At 44.0% G+C, this 18,028-nt stretch overlaps 1 protein-coding gene across 4 annotated transcripts in view; it reads left to right on the top strand.

Annotated features, from left to right (window-relative positions):
* Positions 1–18,028, top strand: part of COL4A5 (collagen type IV alpha 5 chain) — a 131,532-nt gene that overhangs the window by 72,667 nt on the left and 40,837 nt on the right. For all 4 annotated transcript variants that reach the window (XM_081897308.1, XM_081897307.1, XM_081897305.1 and 1 more), the window contains exons 19-30: positions 613–745; positions 1,816–1,989; positions 2,325–2,408; positions 3,524–3,616; positions 5,522–5,592; positions 5,700–5,891; positions 7,785–7,953; positions 9,473–9,565; positions 9,657–9,761; positions 10,543–10,640; positions 11,715–11,865; positions 12,291–12,404. In XM_081897308.1, coding sequence (XP_081753434.1) covers positions 613–745; positions 1,816–1,989; positions 2,325–2,408; positions 3,524–3,616; positions 5,522–5,592; positions 5,700–5,891; positions 7,785–7,953; positions 9,473–9,565; positions 9,657–9,761; positions 10,543–10,640; positions 11,715–11,865; positions 12,291–12,404 — 1,477 coding nt within the window. The remainder of the gene's footprint in view (positions 1–612; positions 746–1,815; positions 1,990–2,324; positions 2,409–3,523; positions 3,617–5,521; positions 5,593–5,699; positions 5,892–7,784; positions 7,954–9,472; positions 9,566–9,656; positions 9,762–10,542; positions 10,641–11,714; positions 11,866–12,290; positions 12,405–18,028) is intronic.

Here is an 18,028-nt window from a genome sequence, read left to right as displayed (position 1 = left end):
ACAAAGTGGTATTATACAGTGGTACCTTGGGATGCAAACGGGATCTGTTCCACATCCTGAATGGAACATTCGCATCCTGAATGGAACGTAAGACACGACGGTGCATCTGTGCGTGAGCGGGTCGCGTTTTGCCACTTCCGCGCATGTGTGTGATGTCATTTTGAGCATCTGCGCATGCGCGAGCGGCGAAACCTGGAAGTAATGCACTCCGTTACTTCTGGGTTGCCGCGGAGCACAACCCGAACGTGCTCAACCTGGAGCACATTCAACCTGAGGTATGACTGTATATTACATCGGCTACCGACACCACCACCCCGCCAAAAAACCCTTACAAATATATACCAATATATATTTTTTGAAAATGAGCATGGTCTTAAAATGAATAATACTTATAGATATTTTGAAGATGACCTATTATGTCTTTGCAGGAACCATCCCTTTGTAAATATCTATCCCAGTATGCTAAAAAAAATGATTCCAGTTTTCACAATACACCATGATCTCCACTGGTTTGCTCCCAGCCTCCGTGAAACATGACTAAGTACTAATTTAGCTTGATAGAATCTCTGTCTTTTTCTGTGTGTGTAACTTTCTTTTAATGGAATATTCCAGGCAATTCTAAGGCCAGGTACTGGAACAACGGTGGGACCAAAAGGTAGTAAAGGGTTGCCAGGAATTCCTGGAGACAAAGGAGAACGTGGATATCCAGGCCAACAGGGGCCACCTGGCCTACCAGGTTCACCAGGTAAGACCCCTGAGTGTCTGGAGCATTACGACCAAACACACACGAAGCGACTTCTCCCCAAAGCCAGGGCTGATTTGGGTTTGCACCCTGATTTTGTTCTGGATTCGGCCAAATCAGTTGCCCATCATCCCTAGTAGGAATTCTGTTTGTTTGTTTGTTTTGAGATATTTTATAATGTGACACCAGCACTCTCCAACAAGGATCTCACTGCCCTGCTTAAAGGTAAAAACCTGGGATCTACTGGAATCTTCTCACCATCCAAGCCCGTAGTGATAAATCAGACTAGCACAAGTGATTTTAAAGTTGTATTTAAGCTACAGCTATAACAGAACTGACAGAGTAGAGAATACGAAATAAGGAATAAATAACAAAGGTTCTGACATGTCCTTCTTGCTTTTCTCCTGTGCTTACTTTGACCGCATTCACACCTGACATATAAAGCACAATGTTCTCCCGGCATGCCCAATATGCCTTACTTTACTTCCGCTTATGTTGTAACTTCCTAACTGCTTTTCAATGATGTAGTGTCCCCATAATGCAGAGACCCCTTGGTTATAATTCTGCTGCATTAGATGCAAAGACACACACCTACTTTACCTTGGCCTCTCTGATGGTTATGATTATTTATTATTGATGTTATATAACACATGCAGTTTGGCTCTTTTCCTTGTGTGTTGGGCAAAACCAGGGGGTGGAAAGAAAACCCAGAGTTGATTTTAAGTATATTATAATAACCAAAAGGCTTTACACAGAGGTATTTGTAGAAGCCCTCTCACTCCCAAGTTGATCTTTTAAAAGGAAACATCACCCACAGGTGTGTTAACTTCTTTCTCTTATACAGCTTGAATTCCTTGTGTTTAGCTGTGAGATTTCACACCTATACAACCCAAATGCTTTCCATGTGTCTGAAACTCTTACTTGCCAGCCCTTGTTGGGAGTGCCCATTTTAAATAGTTGCCTCTTGATAGAGAAGATGCTTTGCTTCATTGCCTAGTTGGTTTCCCTTTGCTTCTCTCTAAAAGCGTCCTAATTTTGAATTACAAAGATGCTGAGATCTTTTCTCATTGCAGGAATTCCAAGTGTTGGCTCTCCTGGTACTCCTGGTTTTCCTGGTGAGAGAGGACAGAAGGGGGATCAAGGCCTTCCTGGAATCCCAATACCAGGGCCACCTGGAAATGATGGACAACGAGGCTTACCTGGCCCCCCTGGCCCCCCTGGCCCCCCTGGAACTACCATTCCACCCGGTAAGTAATGTTTTTTGTCTATAAATCAGTGGCTAAAATGCTCTTCATTTGAGGAATGGCTAGCTGGGTCTTCGATACACGCAGTCTCAAAGCTTTTGGATGGCTCATGAATTCAATCCCTACCAACTCCAGGTAGGACTGGGAAACGCTCATGTCTGAAACCCAGGAGAGCTGCTCCCAATCTGTGTAGACAATACTGAGCTAGAAGAACCAGCTTCCTAAGTAGCTTGTCAGTCTTACATGGGTGGATGGAAGATGGAGCAAACTTACTGAGCTTTGGCTCATCTACCCATAAGTTCTCTTAGTTCTTGAACTGCATTTGCTTTTCCTTTCAGTTGACAGACTCTGTGAGCGAGGACCCCCTGGCCTCCCAGGACTCCCAGGAGAACAAGGATTTATGGGGGAGAGAGGCCAGAAAGGTGGGTTCCCACAATGCCATTGATTTTTTGTACTTGTCTTTCATAGGCTGTGGTCCAAAGAGTGGTTTAGGTTCATGTAAGGAAATTCCACTGGTCCAGTCCCAGTTTAACTTCTCTCCACCCACCATCATATTACAGACTTCTCCTGAAATTCCATGTAGTTTCCAAAGAGTTATCCATGTGATTTCTTTGGGTGGGTAGGACTGTTTGACAAAAGCATATCTAAAGCCTTCTGGAGGTCACTAAAGTAGTTTCATCTAGACATGCTTCAGGTTGCACTGATAGGAATTTAGTTATCCACTGGATAACTAAATGCTCCAATGTAGTTTTTGGCTTTTAAAGGCTATCAAAATACATTCAGAAATGGTTAACAGAAAATCCTATTTAATATTTTAAAAATATGCCGATTTTTTTAAAATCTAAGATTAATGCAGAAACAGAATGGAATAGTCATAAATGTGACTTGATTTGCCCCTCCCCCTTTTCATCTTCGTATCCTGTCCACTGTTTTTAGAGCTTATTCCACCACCAAAAGATGTGAATTGGGACAAGCATCAGCAGTTTTAAAGCTTGTTTTGTATGTGGATGTGATGACTGAATGTGATGGATCTAGGGGAGACATTTTATATCACAGACTGTATCCATTGGCTGTAAAGTTTTGATTGCTGTTTTGTAGTGAGATCTTGCAAGATATCTCAATGTCTACATAAGTATCTAGTGTTTTCTGTTGAACTTTGACGGCTAATTCAGGCTTTCTGCAGGTACGTATTTGTAAGAAACCAGAGCTATTAAGCAGAGTTGTGTTGATCTGTCCTGCAGGGTACTTTACTCACACTTGGAGCAGGGTTTATCTTATTTCAAGGGAAGTGTTGAAGCAGGGAAGGTGGAGTTTGAGACTAAGCTGTACTTAAGGAAACAGTGCATAGTTAATTTATTGTGCCTGAGTGCCAGACAGCTATTGCTTTTCCGTGAGTGCACAGACTGCTACTCCAGTTCTTCTCTAATACTTAGGGGTGCATGCCGAATATGTACAAGAAGTCTGCATTTGAATACTTAAATGTACTCATACCCATGGGAAATGATACTCACCTCTTTATTTATGTCTTTGTTTCCAGGTGATAAAGGAGACACCTGTTTTAACTGCATTGGATTTGGCACTTCAGGCCCTCCGGGGGAGAAGGGAGTACCAGGTTTACCTGGAAGCCCAGGTATACAGTGGCTGCTTCCAGCCTTTATCCACCTTTTGATTATTCAGATTTAGGACTATGTTTTGATTTGTTTGCTTTACAGTGATGAACAGCTTTCTAAACAACTGTGTATGTGTATTGGGGAAACCATGACACACTCTGTGTGTAGCTAAGGGATAAGTGTTTGCGTGTCGAGGTCCCCAAGCCACCCCTAAATAAATTCACACTTCACACCATAATTTTTGTTTAAGGTTTTTGGCATAATTTTGGCCACAACTTTATTAAAATACAAACGATGTGAGTGGTTGCTTAGGCGTTGGTTACGACTATCTGTCCCTGCCCAGGGGCAGAACTGACATCCGCAAGCCTGCGAAGTCAGTAAGGGCAAACATTTTATGGGGAGTAGATGGAGCTGGGTACCAGACCCTCACCTCTCCCCAAATGCTCCCAGGGGCTCTTGCATGGCCCTATCCCCCTTTACAGGTGAGCCCCTGGATTCCTTTAATGGAATACCCTTGCAGCAACAGCATTGGAGGGGCAGGCACACCCAATCCATACCCCTCCACCAATCATTTTTTTCTAAAACCAATTCCTAACCGCAACCTTACAAGTTGTGACGATTTGCTATGCAGTAGGCAAAAACCAAATGGCACCAGCCAATCAGCCAAATGGGCAAAATTCCTACCAGGCCCCTGCCCCAAAAGCAGACAACCTCATGACAGGCATAGCAAGGTCAAAATGCAACAAACACCCTAAAATCAGGGAGGGTGGGCCGGTGATCCGATGCACGCAGTGAAAAGAGGAGGCTCAACGCTGCGCGCAGGAAATATATTCAACTCAGGCTGTCACTCAAAATTGGCAACATCAAACTCTCCCCAATCACACTTTGGGCCAACCAAAACCAACTTGCCCAGCAACAGGGGGTGTCTGGTTAACCCCACCACAACCTGTGCTCTCCATGAAGGAGAACACACTTTGTGGGCATATTTATGGACAAAGCAGGCAAGCTGGTTAATATTCTAGTACATCTGCTCACAGATACCTTTTGGTATTTGAATATCCCACAGCTTATTTCCTTTTCTTGCGGTAAGTTTGATTGCTAGCAGAAGCAGGACCAATGCTTCCCACATGCCATGGTAGTACACCACTGTGGAATCAGACCACCACTAAGGGTATCTATGAGATTTTTTCCATCTGAATTCCATCCTGGATTTGGATATTCCAAATCATCTGACCTTATTTCCAGAGTGGCATGTGTTTTCAGATTGCCTTTCCTCCATTTTTTATAGTGGTCAGACGACTGTGCAATCAAAGTACGCCAGTTTTTGGTTTGCATCTTTGCTCTGTCTCTCTCTCTCTCTTCTTTTTTGCACAGATGTGCATTAATTTGATCACAGTTCAAAAAGGAATCTTGAGGTGACAATGCAATTGCACCAGGTCTCCCTTTTTGTGCTGTCATTTAATCAATGCACACCCTAGAGGCATGCAAAATATCTGAATGCATCCCAACAAAGAACCAAAGTGGGACTGCTTCAGACAGATATAAGAAGAACTCCAGGGTGGAGAGAAGGGAGTGTGAGAACTACAAATTCTGAAATAAGTTTTTTACCCCCCCCCCCCCAGTTTAATTGGAAGGTAGATCATGGGGCAAAGCAGACCAAGAACCACATGCAGTGGAGGGGTTTGGGATCTGCCCATCCTTAACTGCCACTAGCCATAAATCATCCCCTGGACTAAATCTAGGAAACAGTCAAATAGCTTTGTAGTGACTACAATGAGCATTGCATCATTCCCCTGTGAGGTTTTCTGGGAGTCTTCTAACATACTATCCACAAAGAACACTAAACAATTTGCATTGCCCGTGTCATGCGTAGGCCATTTTCTAGCTGCTCTCACTGATTTTTCCCTCCCTCCTTTCATGATCAGGTTCTATTGGTTTTCCTGGGCCGAAAGGTGATAAAGGAGTCCCTGGCCTTATTGGTAGTGTTGGACCACAAGTAAGCACCATTAATTGCTGTTTGTTGGGAGCATGGGGTTAGAGGGAGAAAGTAGGGGAAAATATGTGCAATCCTAATTACTGCAATAGTTAAAATTCTTTATCTAGGGTCTTCCCGGCCCTCCTGGTTCTCCTGGACGTCCCGGTGCAAAAGGCGATCCAGGTGATGTTCTTGCTTTCCCTGGATTGAAAGGCGAGAAGGGGAACACTGGCTTCCCAGGCCCTCCAGGTCTGCCTGGGTTAGATGGATCTCGTGGACAAGATGGACTGCCGGGTCTTCCTGGGCCCAAGGGGGAGCCAGTAAGTGAATGTGAAACCATTGCACTTCCATTTCGACCAAGTGTAATTTGAGAGTGTTTTAAATGCTAACAAAACGCAATGGTCATTGAGTACTTAGCCAGTCTTCTGATGGCTCCCAATATTGGCAGCCTCAGTGGTGGCTGGGGCCCAATGGGACTGGGAAGATGGAAGCCATGGAGGCCAACAGTAGGTGGAGCCAAACCCCATGACTGGCAGAGCCAGCTAATTCTAGTTTTGTTCCCATCCGCCTGTAGATGAATTCTGCAAGGATAGCACTGAGGGTAGAGGTTGCATTCTACACCATATGTTTAAAGCAGTATGACACCACTTTAAATAGCAGTGGCTTCCCCTAAGAAATTCCAGGAGCTGTTAAGAGTGCTGAGAGTTGTTTGGAGATCCCAATTCCCCATACCCGAGCTATAATTATCAGAGTGGTTTGACAATAAATACCGTTTCAAAGGGAACTCTGGGAATTGTGAGGAAAATAGGGGTCTCCTCTAACACGACTCAACACCCTTAACAAACTACAGCTCCCAGAAATCTTTGGGGAAAGCCACTACTGTTTAAAGCATCATCCTATTGCGTTAAATGTATGGTGTGAAGGGAAAAGGTGATGCCACCTCCTGACATGGTTGTAAGTAGGAAGTCAGGAAGGTGGAGGCTGGTTGTGTGCAGACTGTGGTTGGTGGGGCAGTGCGCCATTGGCCCAACCTCCACTGGTAAGAAGTAACATTAATAGGTGCAGCTTTTACATACCGTGATAAACTGGCATAACGTCCTCTCAAATGCACAGGTGGGCCATATTCCTCAAGGCAGTGCTTGCAGTGTGACTCTATTCTCTTTCAAGTTGAATGGCATTTTTGCATCTTAGCCTACTGCCAATCCACAGCTGCCATTGCTCAGTGGTGGTGGGGCCACTGCTTTGCATGCAGAAGGTCCCACATCAACTTGCTTTTAACTCTGATTTGTGCAAATTTGGTGTAGTAACTAAAGAAATAATCTGCCACAGCAGATTACACACACACACACACACACACACACACACACCCCTCTTGTGGCTGATATTGAAAGAGGAAAAGTAATTCTAGTACTAGCACTTACAGAAAGGCTTAAATCAAATAATACTGTAATCTGTTATTATGTTATAAAAAGCTTAGATGTGTTGTTGTTTTTTTGCAATCAAGTGGTATATAAATTGTGTTAAATAAATAATTAATGATATTATTATTCCCATTGGGCCTAAATATTTGTTATTTCCTTTATATGAATTGCATTTTTTCTTATTTTGTTGTTTACAGTCTTGAGCTTCTTTGGGAGGAAGGGCAGGACAGAAATTTAATAAAATACATGTTAAACTGTGTCATTAATGGATAATACAAAAGTGTTAATTTTATTTAATTTCCTCTGAGCCTGCATCCATATTAGTTAGTCCTTCTTATCTGAATCCTAAGGAAAGTCACTGAAGATTACAATTGCTTTGTACATTGCAATCTGCCCCACCCACCCCAAATTGTGGGGACAAAGAAGAGAATGGCTATTTCCATTATGCACTCATAATCTGGTGAAGCAGGTTTGATTCCCTGCTCCTCCACATGCAGCTGCTGGGTGACCTTGGGCTAGTCACACTTCTCTGAAGTCTCTCAGCCCTACTCACCTCACAGAGTGTTTGTTGTGGGAGAGGAAAGGAAGGGAGATAGTTAGCCGCTTTGAGACTCCTTAGGGTAGTGATAAAGCGGGATATCAAATCCAAAGTCTTCTTCTTCACTTGCTTTGGATAGCTTCCCATAGATTTCCCATAGATTTCAAATGAGCTTCGTTCAATCCAAGTGTTCGGGGGGGGGGGTTGGAGTGAGCTACAAACTCATTTTACCAACTTTCCCCTTCTCCTTTTAGGGTGGCATCAGTTTCAAAGGGGACAGGGGACTTCCTGGTGACCCAGGAATTCCTGGTATTCCTGGTGATCGAGGGCCTCCAGGATCTCCTGGATTTGGCCCACAAGGTCCCCCAGGCCAGAAGGGCGTTCAGGGTGTTTCAGGCCGCTCAGGAGCCCCTGGAGGTCCGGGTAAGTTTCTTTGTCTTATTTGACCAAACCACAAAAAGGAATGTTTGCATCATTGGGTCCAACAGGGATCACCCTTGCTAACTCTTAAAAAAAAAAAAAAAGAACTCTAAAATGATCAATTTCATGAGATGATCTGTTGTTGCCGCAAAACTTTTTGTAACTCATCATTTAGCTTGTTTAAACCTTGGGGACTTCTTTTAACTTTTGTAGCTGAGTTATCTAAAGATGATGTAAAGATAGTGTCATCAGGTAAGAGAAAGATCAAAGCTGTCTTCTAAAACAATTATATAAACACTTGTACAAAGCCTCGCTTGGGAATTCTAAGAAACCAAAAGAATCAGTGCAGTTTTGAAATCAGTGGTTAGAATCGGTGCAGTTTCAAAAGATTCAGACTGCCATCTTGTTTAAAAATGGTGTCCCAACTGTAAACATTGACAAAAACCTGTTCCTTGATCCATCCTTGGCACCTTAGTTAAAAGGATACAGTGGCAGATAATGGGACAAACTCTTTTCTGCCTGAGACCATGGAGAGTCAGTTGCCAGAGCAGACAATAGCAAATAGTCTGACCTAATGTAAACACAACATTCAGGATGCCTCTAGTCTACATGTGCAGCAGAATGAGTTGCTGAGGTTGCCTGGGCCACTTCTGGCCGCATGTGAGAAAGACTATAATAATTTGTCAAAATGCATAACGAACAAACAGCTTTCTGAAAGGTATTGATGATGGTGATAATGAACATGAATGTATTGCCCAATACTACTACTAGTAATAACGATAATTCTTATTAGTATTATTTACATTTATACACTGCCATTAATTTGGTCCTCTGTGCAGTTTACAACATTCAGAAAATATGGGATACAGTTCAAAGGAAAAAAAAGCTATAAAAGCAATTGCAAAAAATATAAATAGCACATAAGCTATCTAAAAGCCAGCAGAAACACAGCAATATAAAATCAACTTAGAATCAGCATAAAACCCGTAGTGGGGAAATAATTTGGTACAATAATTTAAATACCAGAAATGCATGTCTGTTGTAAATTAAATGACCTGGGAGAATTTGTGGTGATGATACGATGTGTAACCTGTAGATGAGATTCAGACCATCGACGGGGGTAAAATGAACCTAATTCATGCACTGTCAGCATCCGTGTGAGTCTGCTAATGAAGGAAGGAAGTGCACAGTGGGAAAATGTGGCTCCTTCCCACTCCAGCATTACCCCAGGCTGGTGCCTGGAGACATCAGTTTGGGAAGTAACTTTAGAAAGCCTTAAGCAACCTAAGTCCTGTATACTTGAAGGACCAACTGCCTGAACTCTTATATTCCAGCTCAATCACTGAGATAATCTGTAGGAGCATCGCTGGTTGTCCCATGAGTCAGTGAGGTTGATTTGACAATATGAAACTGAGCCTTCATTGTTAATAGCCCAGTCCTGTGGAATGCTCTTGCAATAGATATCTATCAGGTGTTGTTGGTTTTGATTTATAATTGTTTGCTATTATACATCTACCGCTAGGGCCCAAAGGGGAACCTGGACAAACTATCACAGAAACAGGATCTCCAGGTAACCCAGGCCCCCCAGGCAGAGATGGTGAAGTTGGCCTTCCAGGTAAATAAATTTGTTGTTTTTCCAAGTGAAATACTATTATTTACATTTTTGTAGTGGGTTTTTTCCCTAATTCAATTGTTCCTGTTTGCAGGTGATCCTGGCCAGCCAGGGGCACCTGGATTGCCAGGCATCCCAGGCTCAAAAGGGGATCCAGGATTACCTGGCATTGGACTTCCAGGCCCACCAGGAGCCAAAGGTTTGTCTCGGTCATATTCTATGATGCCAGGGTGGTGTGCTGGCAAGATGTCTATAGTTAGTCTGTGGAGAGATGGGTTTAAAACCTTGCCCGGCCACAAAGCTCCCTGGATGACCCTGGACCACTCCCTATCTCCCAGCATTCTTGTGATGATGAAAGAGGTCCTGCTACATAGGCCACCCTGGACTCTCCAGAAGAAATTGCTTTTGGACCATAGACATCAGAAAAACCTGATACTCCCCTGTAGGGTTAAAAAAACACAAATCTGTCTGCTACAGTAGTCATGCCGCCCACCAGCATTTTAAGATCGCCCCGGGACAGCGGAAAAGTCTCCGCTGTCCCGGGAAGGCAGGCAGGGGGGAAGCAAAGACTTTCGCCCCCCGCCAGCCTTCAGAAGAGGTCAGGGGACAGACTGTCCCCGGACCTGGTCTGAAGGCGGTTTCCATAGGAACGCATTAATTGATTTTTAATGCATTCCTATGGGAAACCGTGCTTCGCAAGACGAAAAACTCGCAAAACGAAAAGACTTGCGGAACGAATTAATTTCGTCTTGCGAGGCACCACTGTAGTGCTCTCCAGCTGCTCTTCCCCAGTGACTGGTACTCAGAGGCATCTTGCCTTATTAATCCATCTGCAATGTCAAAACTTTAGCAGTCAGTTTGATTTGAAACAAATTGTGTTAACAAACGGCAAAAACAGAAGCTTGCAGAATGCCTTTTGAAGATTGCTGATGCTTCGTGGTAGTGAGCTCCAAACCCTCTTCTTTGTTATTCTTCTTTAGGATATCCTGGGTTGCCAGGCCTTCCTGGTGTACCAGGAAACCCTGGAAGAGCAGGTCAGGATGGACCTCCTGGACTTCCTGGATTAGCAGGACAGAAGGTCTGTAAATGGGTTCTCTCCATTTGCTTGGGATGTTATGAAGAACTATTGCATGCAATAAAAACAGTGGGGTTGGACTTTTCTGACAGTGCAAGCGTGGTCAAACCTCCTGGTCCTATAAGTTACATTCATAATGCTTATATGGTTAAGTACTAAAAGATTGTTTGCTCCTGCCCAAGGTATGATAGGGGATTAGTGGTTGGAGTCTTCAGTACTGCCTCCAGTTAATGGGAGTTTAGAATTAACTAACAGGCACTTGGGTACCAAGTGGGAACCTCACAAATGCTAAAGGTGTCCAACACAAAATTCCTATGCCTCTTTCTCTGTAATTTACTATGCATTACCCACTCAAGACAAACTACTGTGCTGGCAAATATAATACACTTCTGTAAAAGAAAAAGTTATAGCTGTGTACTTTTTCTTCTTCTTCCCCATAATAGTGAAAGGGGAAGCACAAAACCTCATTCTGCTGGATCAAAATTCAGATTTGGACCCTGAATAAAATTGGACAGCCTCTGAAGTGTTTCAGATCAAATAATGCTCTTCCCAAAGTATTGAATTAGGGTCTGAATCAAATCTTGTGGTCAGTGCATACCCTTAGTTTGTACTATTAACCACAGTTTAGAATGTTAAACCATAGTTTGAACTTACAAAAATATTGCAACAAAGTATGGTTTAGACCTGTTTGTCTGCTTTCCTTTCCCATCTACTCAGCACTCATATTTCTGTTGTTCAGCAATAACCATTAATATAATTTATTAATTTAGACATCATAAAAGCCACAATGATAAAAAGTGATGGTTTGGAAAACTCACTTCGAAGCATGGGCTCTAGTTTCTGGTTTTCGGGCCAATTGCAAACCATAGTTTGCTAATTCGAACATAATGCGAGAATGTAGTTAAGCTACATTAATTGTTGCTTGGTGTGATAGCTGAATTATCAAGTCAAATGTATACTTATACCCCGATTCAGTAGTTACTGTAGTCAAGATAGGTTCACAATAAATATAAAAGCCACAGGAACAAAGCAAGAATGTTCTGAGTTATTGTTTGACTCTCTTTCTTATGTTGCAAGGGGGACCGTGGTTTTGGTGTTCCAGGACCAGCTGGGCCACCTGGGCCACCGGGTTTCAAAGGAGCACAAGGTCCCAAAGGTGATTTCGGCTTTCCAGGAAACCCTGGCCTTCCAGGACGGATAGGTTTTGATGGAACTCCAGGGCCTAAAGGTACAGATACTGCTAACTTTATGCTACCACTCAGTGCAGACAATACTGAACTAGATGGGCCAGTGATTAGACTGTATCAGGCAGCTTCCTGTGTTCCTGTGCTTATGGAGTCTTGTGCTCATAAGCACTTCTGTCCGGTCTTTGTTAAGATAGATCAACTCAATGCCATCTGTGGTTAAGTAAACTTAATCATGGTTTGATGTGATAGGTGACCTGACAAACCTTGGTTTACAGTTCCCTAAGTTACCTGTATTGGAAACAGTGGTTTTGGAAACCATGGGTTGTGCTACCTATGACTTGGCATATCTTAAATTGAGAAACTGTAATTAACTATCAGTGTTCTGCTTCGTTGAGACTGGTTGAAATTACATCTTGAAATGTTTGCAACCTTTTAAAGATTTGATTTGTTGGATTTTTCTTTCCAGGTGACCCGGGGCCACGGGGCCAACCTGGGTTACCAGGACCTCCAGGGATTCCAGGGATTGGCGGCCAAGGCCCACCTGGGGCTCCAGGGCCTCCAGGACCTGTGGGTCCACCAGGTAGGTCTCACAACAACTGGCCTGTAAATGGCATGATCCCAAATCCAGTAGAAAATGAGGAAATTCAGACTGACCATCCATTTGACTTTCTTCCATTATTCCCTTCCATATATAGCCTAGAGTTTTCCCAAAATTTTTGTTGCACTGAACAGGCTGAAGCAAGCCCTAAAATAATCAATATGCTTATTTGCCATTTGGGCTGCTTTAGAATAGCTGGTCGATACTTACATGAAGCAAAATTATTCCACAGAACATTAGTAGTTCCTAGCTGGACTCAAGAGGCTTAAACTCTTCATTGTACCAGTGCAGATCTGGAAAGAACTGTTACCTTAGATCACAGTCACCTGCTTCCTGACTTCCAGTTGTGAAATTTGTTCAACAAAGCATTTTGTATTTTATGAATGAATGAAGAAGATTCTGGATCCTGATTTTAGGTGAATTCTCAATGCGGAATTCAAATGATGGTGTGCCCTTAACATATAAATTATTATAATAAAACTCCTGTCGACAGAAAGCTAGCAGGTAATGGGGAAAACCGCTCTAGCTTAGCCTTCTCCCTAACCTACTAGATTTCTATGCAGACTTTTTAAAAAGGAACACTCCATCCTGTAAGCATCACAACTACAGTCTGAAGTCGCACAGTCTAAACATAGGCTGAACCACAGTGAAGTGAGTGAAATGTGGTGCTTAAAAGACTTACAAGCATTACCCCTTCTACTTAGAGGGCAATTGACTGGTGTACTGAAGGAAATTTAAGTCCAGATATATGGAGTGTCATCACAAGGACATTGGGTTGCAGTCAACGTAACTTCTACTCAGAGTACACACAAGCTAGTCATGGCCATTAATTTCATTGGGTCTACTCTGACTAGGACTAGCATGCGATATACAAACCATTGTTACTGTGGCACAAAATCAGACTGCAGACTCAGTGATCTGGGAGTAAGCCCCATTGAACTCAGTGGGACTAACTTCTGAGTACATATCTTAAAGCAGAGACTGGGCAGCTAAGTTGTTGTTGATGCTCTTGTGCTTATTTCCCTGCACTGAGCAGGAGGTTGAACAATATAAGATTACAAAGTTCTCACCAACTCTATGAATCTGTGGCAGAGCTTTCATGATGGTGACACACTTTTTAGACAATCATCATTTTGTGACACAGTAATTCAGTTTTGCTAGCAAACTGGAGGTTAAACTAACCCATTTCCAGTCCCGGGAGGAGCTCAGGGAGCTTTTGTGTGATGCACGTATGCACAGCAGCCAACAAAAAATGTGTCACAACACAGAGTTTGGAAGCTCTGATCTATGGCTATATCCACACTATACATTTTAAGTATTGTTATACCACTTTATGGGTCATGACTTCCCTCAAGAACTGTAGTTAGGAGACTTGTTAGAGCTACAATTCCCATGGGATGGGGGATTAATTATTAAACTACCCTGGGAGCTATTGCTCTGTGAGGGGAATAGGGGTCTCCTAACAATAGGGGTCTCTCAGTACCCATAACAAACTATGTTTCCCATGGTTCTTTGGGGAAAGCCATGGCTGTTAAAGTGGTATAAATGTATGGAGCTGATGTTGTCATAAATGTATGGTTCTGATGCTGTTATTCCACTATCAGTCTCTAACTATATCTTGAGACAGGTGAAATTATTGGCCCACATCAAATTTCTGCCTACCATGGACATCATTTGCTTCACCTTTTATGGTGTCTATAGATTATCCTTCCCCTCATCTGTATGTATAGTTACCTCACATTTAGAAATATTTTTAATGTCTATGACATGTATATAAGATATGCTTATATTTGGGTTTGTTTCACAAACGTGTAATCCATTGTAAGGTGAAAGCATTGTTTCTCTCCCTATCATTTCCCTGAGTCGGAATTCTGTTTTTCCTGTCAGGATTATCTCAGGGGGTGTTGCAGGGCCACACTGCTGGGTTTGTGGACAAAGATGGCCTTCTGTAGAGGTCCCTTTGCCTCCACACAGGTCACAAAATAGAAAAGGGGGGGCAGAGAGGAGAGCTGCCAATACAGTACAAGGAAAAGAAGAGAGCCAGATACTGTACACAGGAGTATAGCTTCCTCTTAACAGCAAGCCCAGGTGGCGAGTGCCAGCCAGTTATGTTTCTGAAACAGGACCGCTGAGAAACAAGAGGGAGCTATCAGCATGCTTTGGGGGAACTTGAAGGTTTTCAGGAATACAACTGATCTTTAGAAATAAGAACCTAATAAGAGGAAACATCCCTCTACCCAAAGCAGCCTGAGGGCTGAGCCTGTTCAGTGGTGATTGAATGCAGAATGTCTATTGACTGGAACTTCCTTTGGGAGGGAAGAAACACTATAACATTTTGGCTTCAGGCCCCACTTTTACTTTGTTAGTTACACCCAGTATGTTTGGAATTAGGATCTTGTTCAGGTGCGTGCGTAACAACAGCAGCAACCAAACTCAGCCTTTCATCTTTTGTAATTACCGTATTTTTCGCCCTATAGGACGCACTTTTTCCCCTCCAAAAATGAAGGGGAAATGTGTGTGCGTCCTATGGGGTGAATGCAGGCTTTCGCTTAAGCCTGGAGAGCGAGAGGGGTCCGTGCGCACCGACCCCTCTCACTCTCCAGGCTTTGCGCAGCTCTCCGCAAGCAGCGGGATCCCGTCGCTGGGCTCCCGCTGCTTGCGGAGAGTTGCCTGCATGCTGAAGCCTGCACGCGCTCAGCTCAGCACGTCCAGGCTTCGCGGACCTCTCCTCAAGCAGCGGGATCCCATCGCTGGGCTCCCACCACTTGCGGAGAGTTGCCTGCATGCTGAAGCCTGCGCACGCTGAGCTCAGTGCGTCCAGGCTTTGCGGACCTCTCCAAAAGCAGCGGGAGCCCGTCGCTGGGCTCCCGCCGCTTGCAGAGAGTTGCCTGCATGCTGAAGCCTGCGCGCGCTGAGCTCAGCACGTCCAGGCTTCGCGGACCTCTTCGCAAGCAGCGGGAGCCCAGCGCTGGGCTCCCGCCGCTTGCAGAGAGCTGCCTGTTTGGGGGCTGGGGTCGGGGAAAGCTCGGGCTTCCCCGGCCCCAGCCCCATGCCTGGGGGGGGAATAAATCCCCCCCTTTATCCCCCCCTAAAAACTAGGTGACCTTATGGGACAGTGCGTCCTATAGGGCAAAAAATACGGTACTTTGCTGCAGAGGCCACATCCACACCATACATTTAAAGCAATATCCTTCCACTTTAAATAGTCATGGATTCCCCACCATGAACAAACAACAACTTTGGAGACAATAGTTTGTTAAGGATGCTGAGGTTTTTTTTTGAGACCCCTCACCATGCTATTCCCATCATAGAGCTACAGTTCCCAAAGTTCTCAGGGAAGAGGGATTGGTGATTGAACCACTTGTAGCTCCGTGAGGGGAATAGGGGTCTCATAGCAACTCTGAGGGCCGTTAGCAAACTCCAGTTCTCAGGATTCCTTGGGAGAAGCAATGTTAAAGTGGAACAATACAGCTTTAAATGTCAGGTGTGGTTGTGGGCTACTAGAGAAAGGGATTATTATTATTTATTAAATTTATGTATCACCCTTCAGCCAAAGATCACAGCGTGGGATTGGCTGTGCTTATTACAGTGCCCCTGAAGATCCTAATTCTAAGTACATGGGGCCTAATCAAGGATACTCCTGTATACCTGGAAGTCTCCTCTTTTCCTTGTATATGTGGTCCCAACAATCCCTATGATGGTAGCACCTCTTTTTCACGTTGCTCCTATCACAGGAATAATTGCAGCTTTGTATACACTACCCAGATGTCATGCTAATGACATCTCTATGAAGGCCCAGCCAGGCAGCCTGCATGGGCCTTGCAACTGAACAGGCCCTGAATCTGCACTGCAATAAACCACAATTGAAATGTTTGTTGTTCTTAATTAAAATAAAATATGAGCCACACTTTTAGCTACAAACTGCTATAAGTACATGTTTTGGTCCTTGTGGCACACACCTTCTTTGCTGTGTTGCATGACTGCTCATCCACCTCATGTTGATTTTAGAGATTGTTTACACCAATATTTTGCAAAAACATGAGCTGGAATATGTATTTCAAGAAAATCCATGCCTTTGGAGTCTAAGTGTTCTGCATGATCACAAGCTTATTGCGAAACAGCCATTCCAGCAACCATCCAGCATCACATTCTTAATGGCTTTCATTTAAAAGGAGGGGGGAAACTCCCATAAATGTCTAGCATTCATGGCAGAGGAGAGATGAGACTAAAAAGGCCTAGGTAGCACCTGCAAAGGGTTCAGTTACAGTGGAGGATGTCTTAAGGAGAGACCCATAGTCGCTGCACAGTAGACTTTTGACAGATCATCAGGTAGCTGAGTTCCTGGCAGTCTTGGCAGGGCATTTGGCCTCATAGGCCAAGGATAAGAACTCTCTGAGTCTGGGACACAGGTAAATCTGGCCTGCATTAGGACCAGAGATGACATACTGGGAAAACGATATTTTTAGGCCTAAGGGTGAGGAATCCAAACCTTCCCCACAGCTTGTATGTGACATCAGGTGTGGGGTCGGTAGTGATGCAGTTGGGTTGCCTCTTTGTGGAGCCAGTCTCTGCAGAAAGTAGGGTTGAACTCCACGTTCAGTCCTTGCTTGGTTACCATTTCCACCCGACACCCATTTCCACCCCAGCCTCATGGGCCAACTTTGATAGACAGACAGGACCATTCACCTGTCAATCACCTGGTGTCATTTTGCAATCAGGTGATTGGCAGGTAGGTGGTCCAGTCCTCCTGCCAAAGTTAGCCTGCAGGATGGGAGGAGATAAAGATCTGTCTCATTGGGCAGAAAAGGTTCTCCACACCTGTTCTAAGCATTGGCTAAATCCCTGAAATGAAGCAGAACATTTGAGAAAGATTCTGCCAGAAATCAGCCATTGAGGAAGGCCAGTGGAAACTGGCAAGAAGCGAATAGACAGCACATGACAGTAAGAAAATTCCCAGAGTTCCCCGACAAGAGGGACTGGTTGCTAAATCATTCTGGGAATTGTAGCCTTTGGGGAAAAGAAATATCTCTCTCCTAACAGCTCTCAGCAACCTTTACAGTCCCTGGATTCCTTAGAGGAATGTGAGGTGCAGATGTGACCCACAACTCTCTGGGGACCTCACTTACCTCTTCAAGAAATCAAATAAAAAAGAATTTGACTAGTTCCATTGACTATAGTATTTAGAATTACTGAATCATGGCCTTGAGTGATTACATCGTTAAGAAGCACTCCAGTGTTTTTTCTCAGAGAATGGATCCATCAAGAGCTGTCCAGATTCCTTGTCCCATTTTAATGCCCCCTCCACACAACATGCCATAGCTTCTCAAGTGAATCTCTGCATGTAACACTGCTTTGAATGAACATGTATTCACACATTGCTTGGGCTCCCATACCACCTGTTTGCCAGGCGCTGAGTTTTGTCCATTATATAATTCAGGGGGAGAGAGCCTAGAGCTCTTCAGATTTGGTGTTGGACTACAGTTCCTATAAGCCCTAGCCAGTATGGCCAAGAATGATGGGAGTTGTAGACCAACATCTGCAGGGCCACAGCTTCTTCCACCCTTGATGATGAATTTTTGCTCTACAAGCATTAATTTTCCTTCGCA

This window comes from Podarcis melisellensis, assembly GCF_964234715.1.
Source record: "Podarcis melisellensis genome assembly, chromosome: Z".
NCBI classification, from domain to species: domain Eukaryota; kingdom Metazoa; phylum Chordata; class Lepidosauria; order Squamata; family Lacertidae; genus Podarcis; species Podarcis melisellensis.
This window is presented reverse-complemented; position numbering and strand designations above follow the sequence as displayed.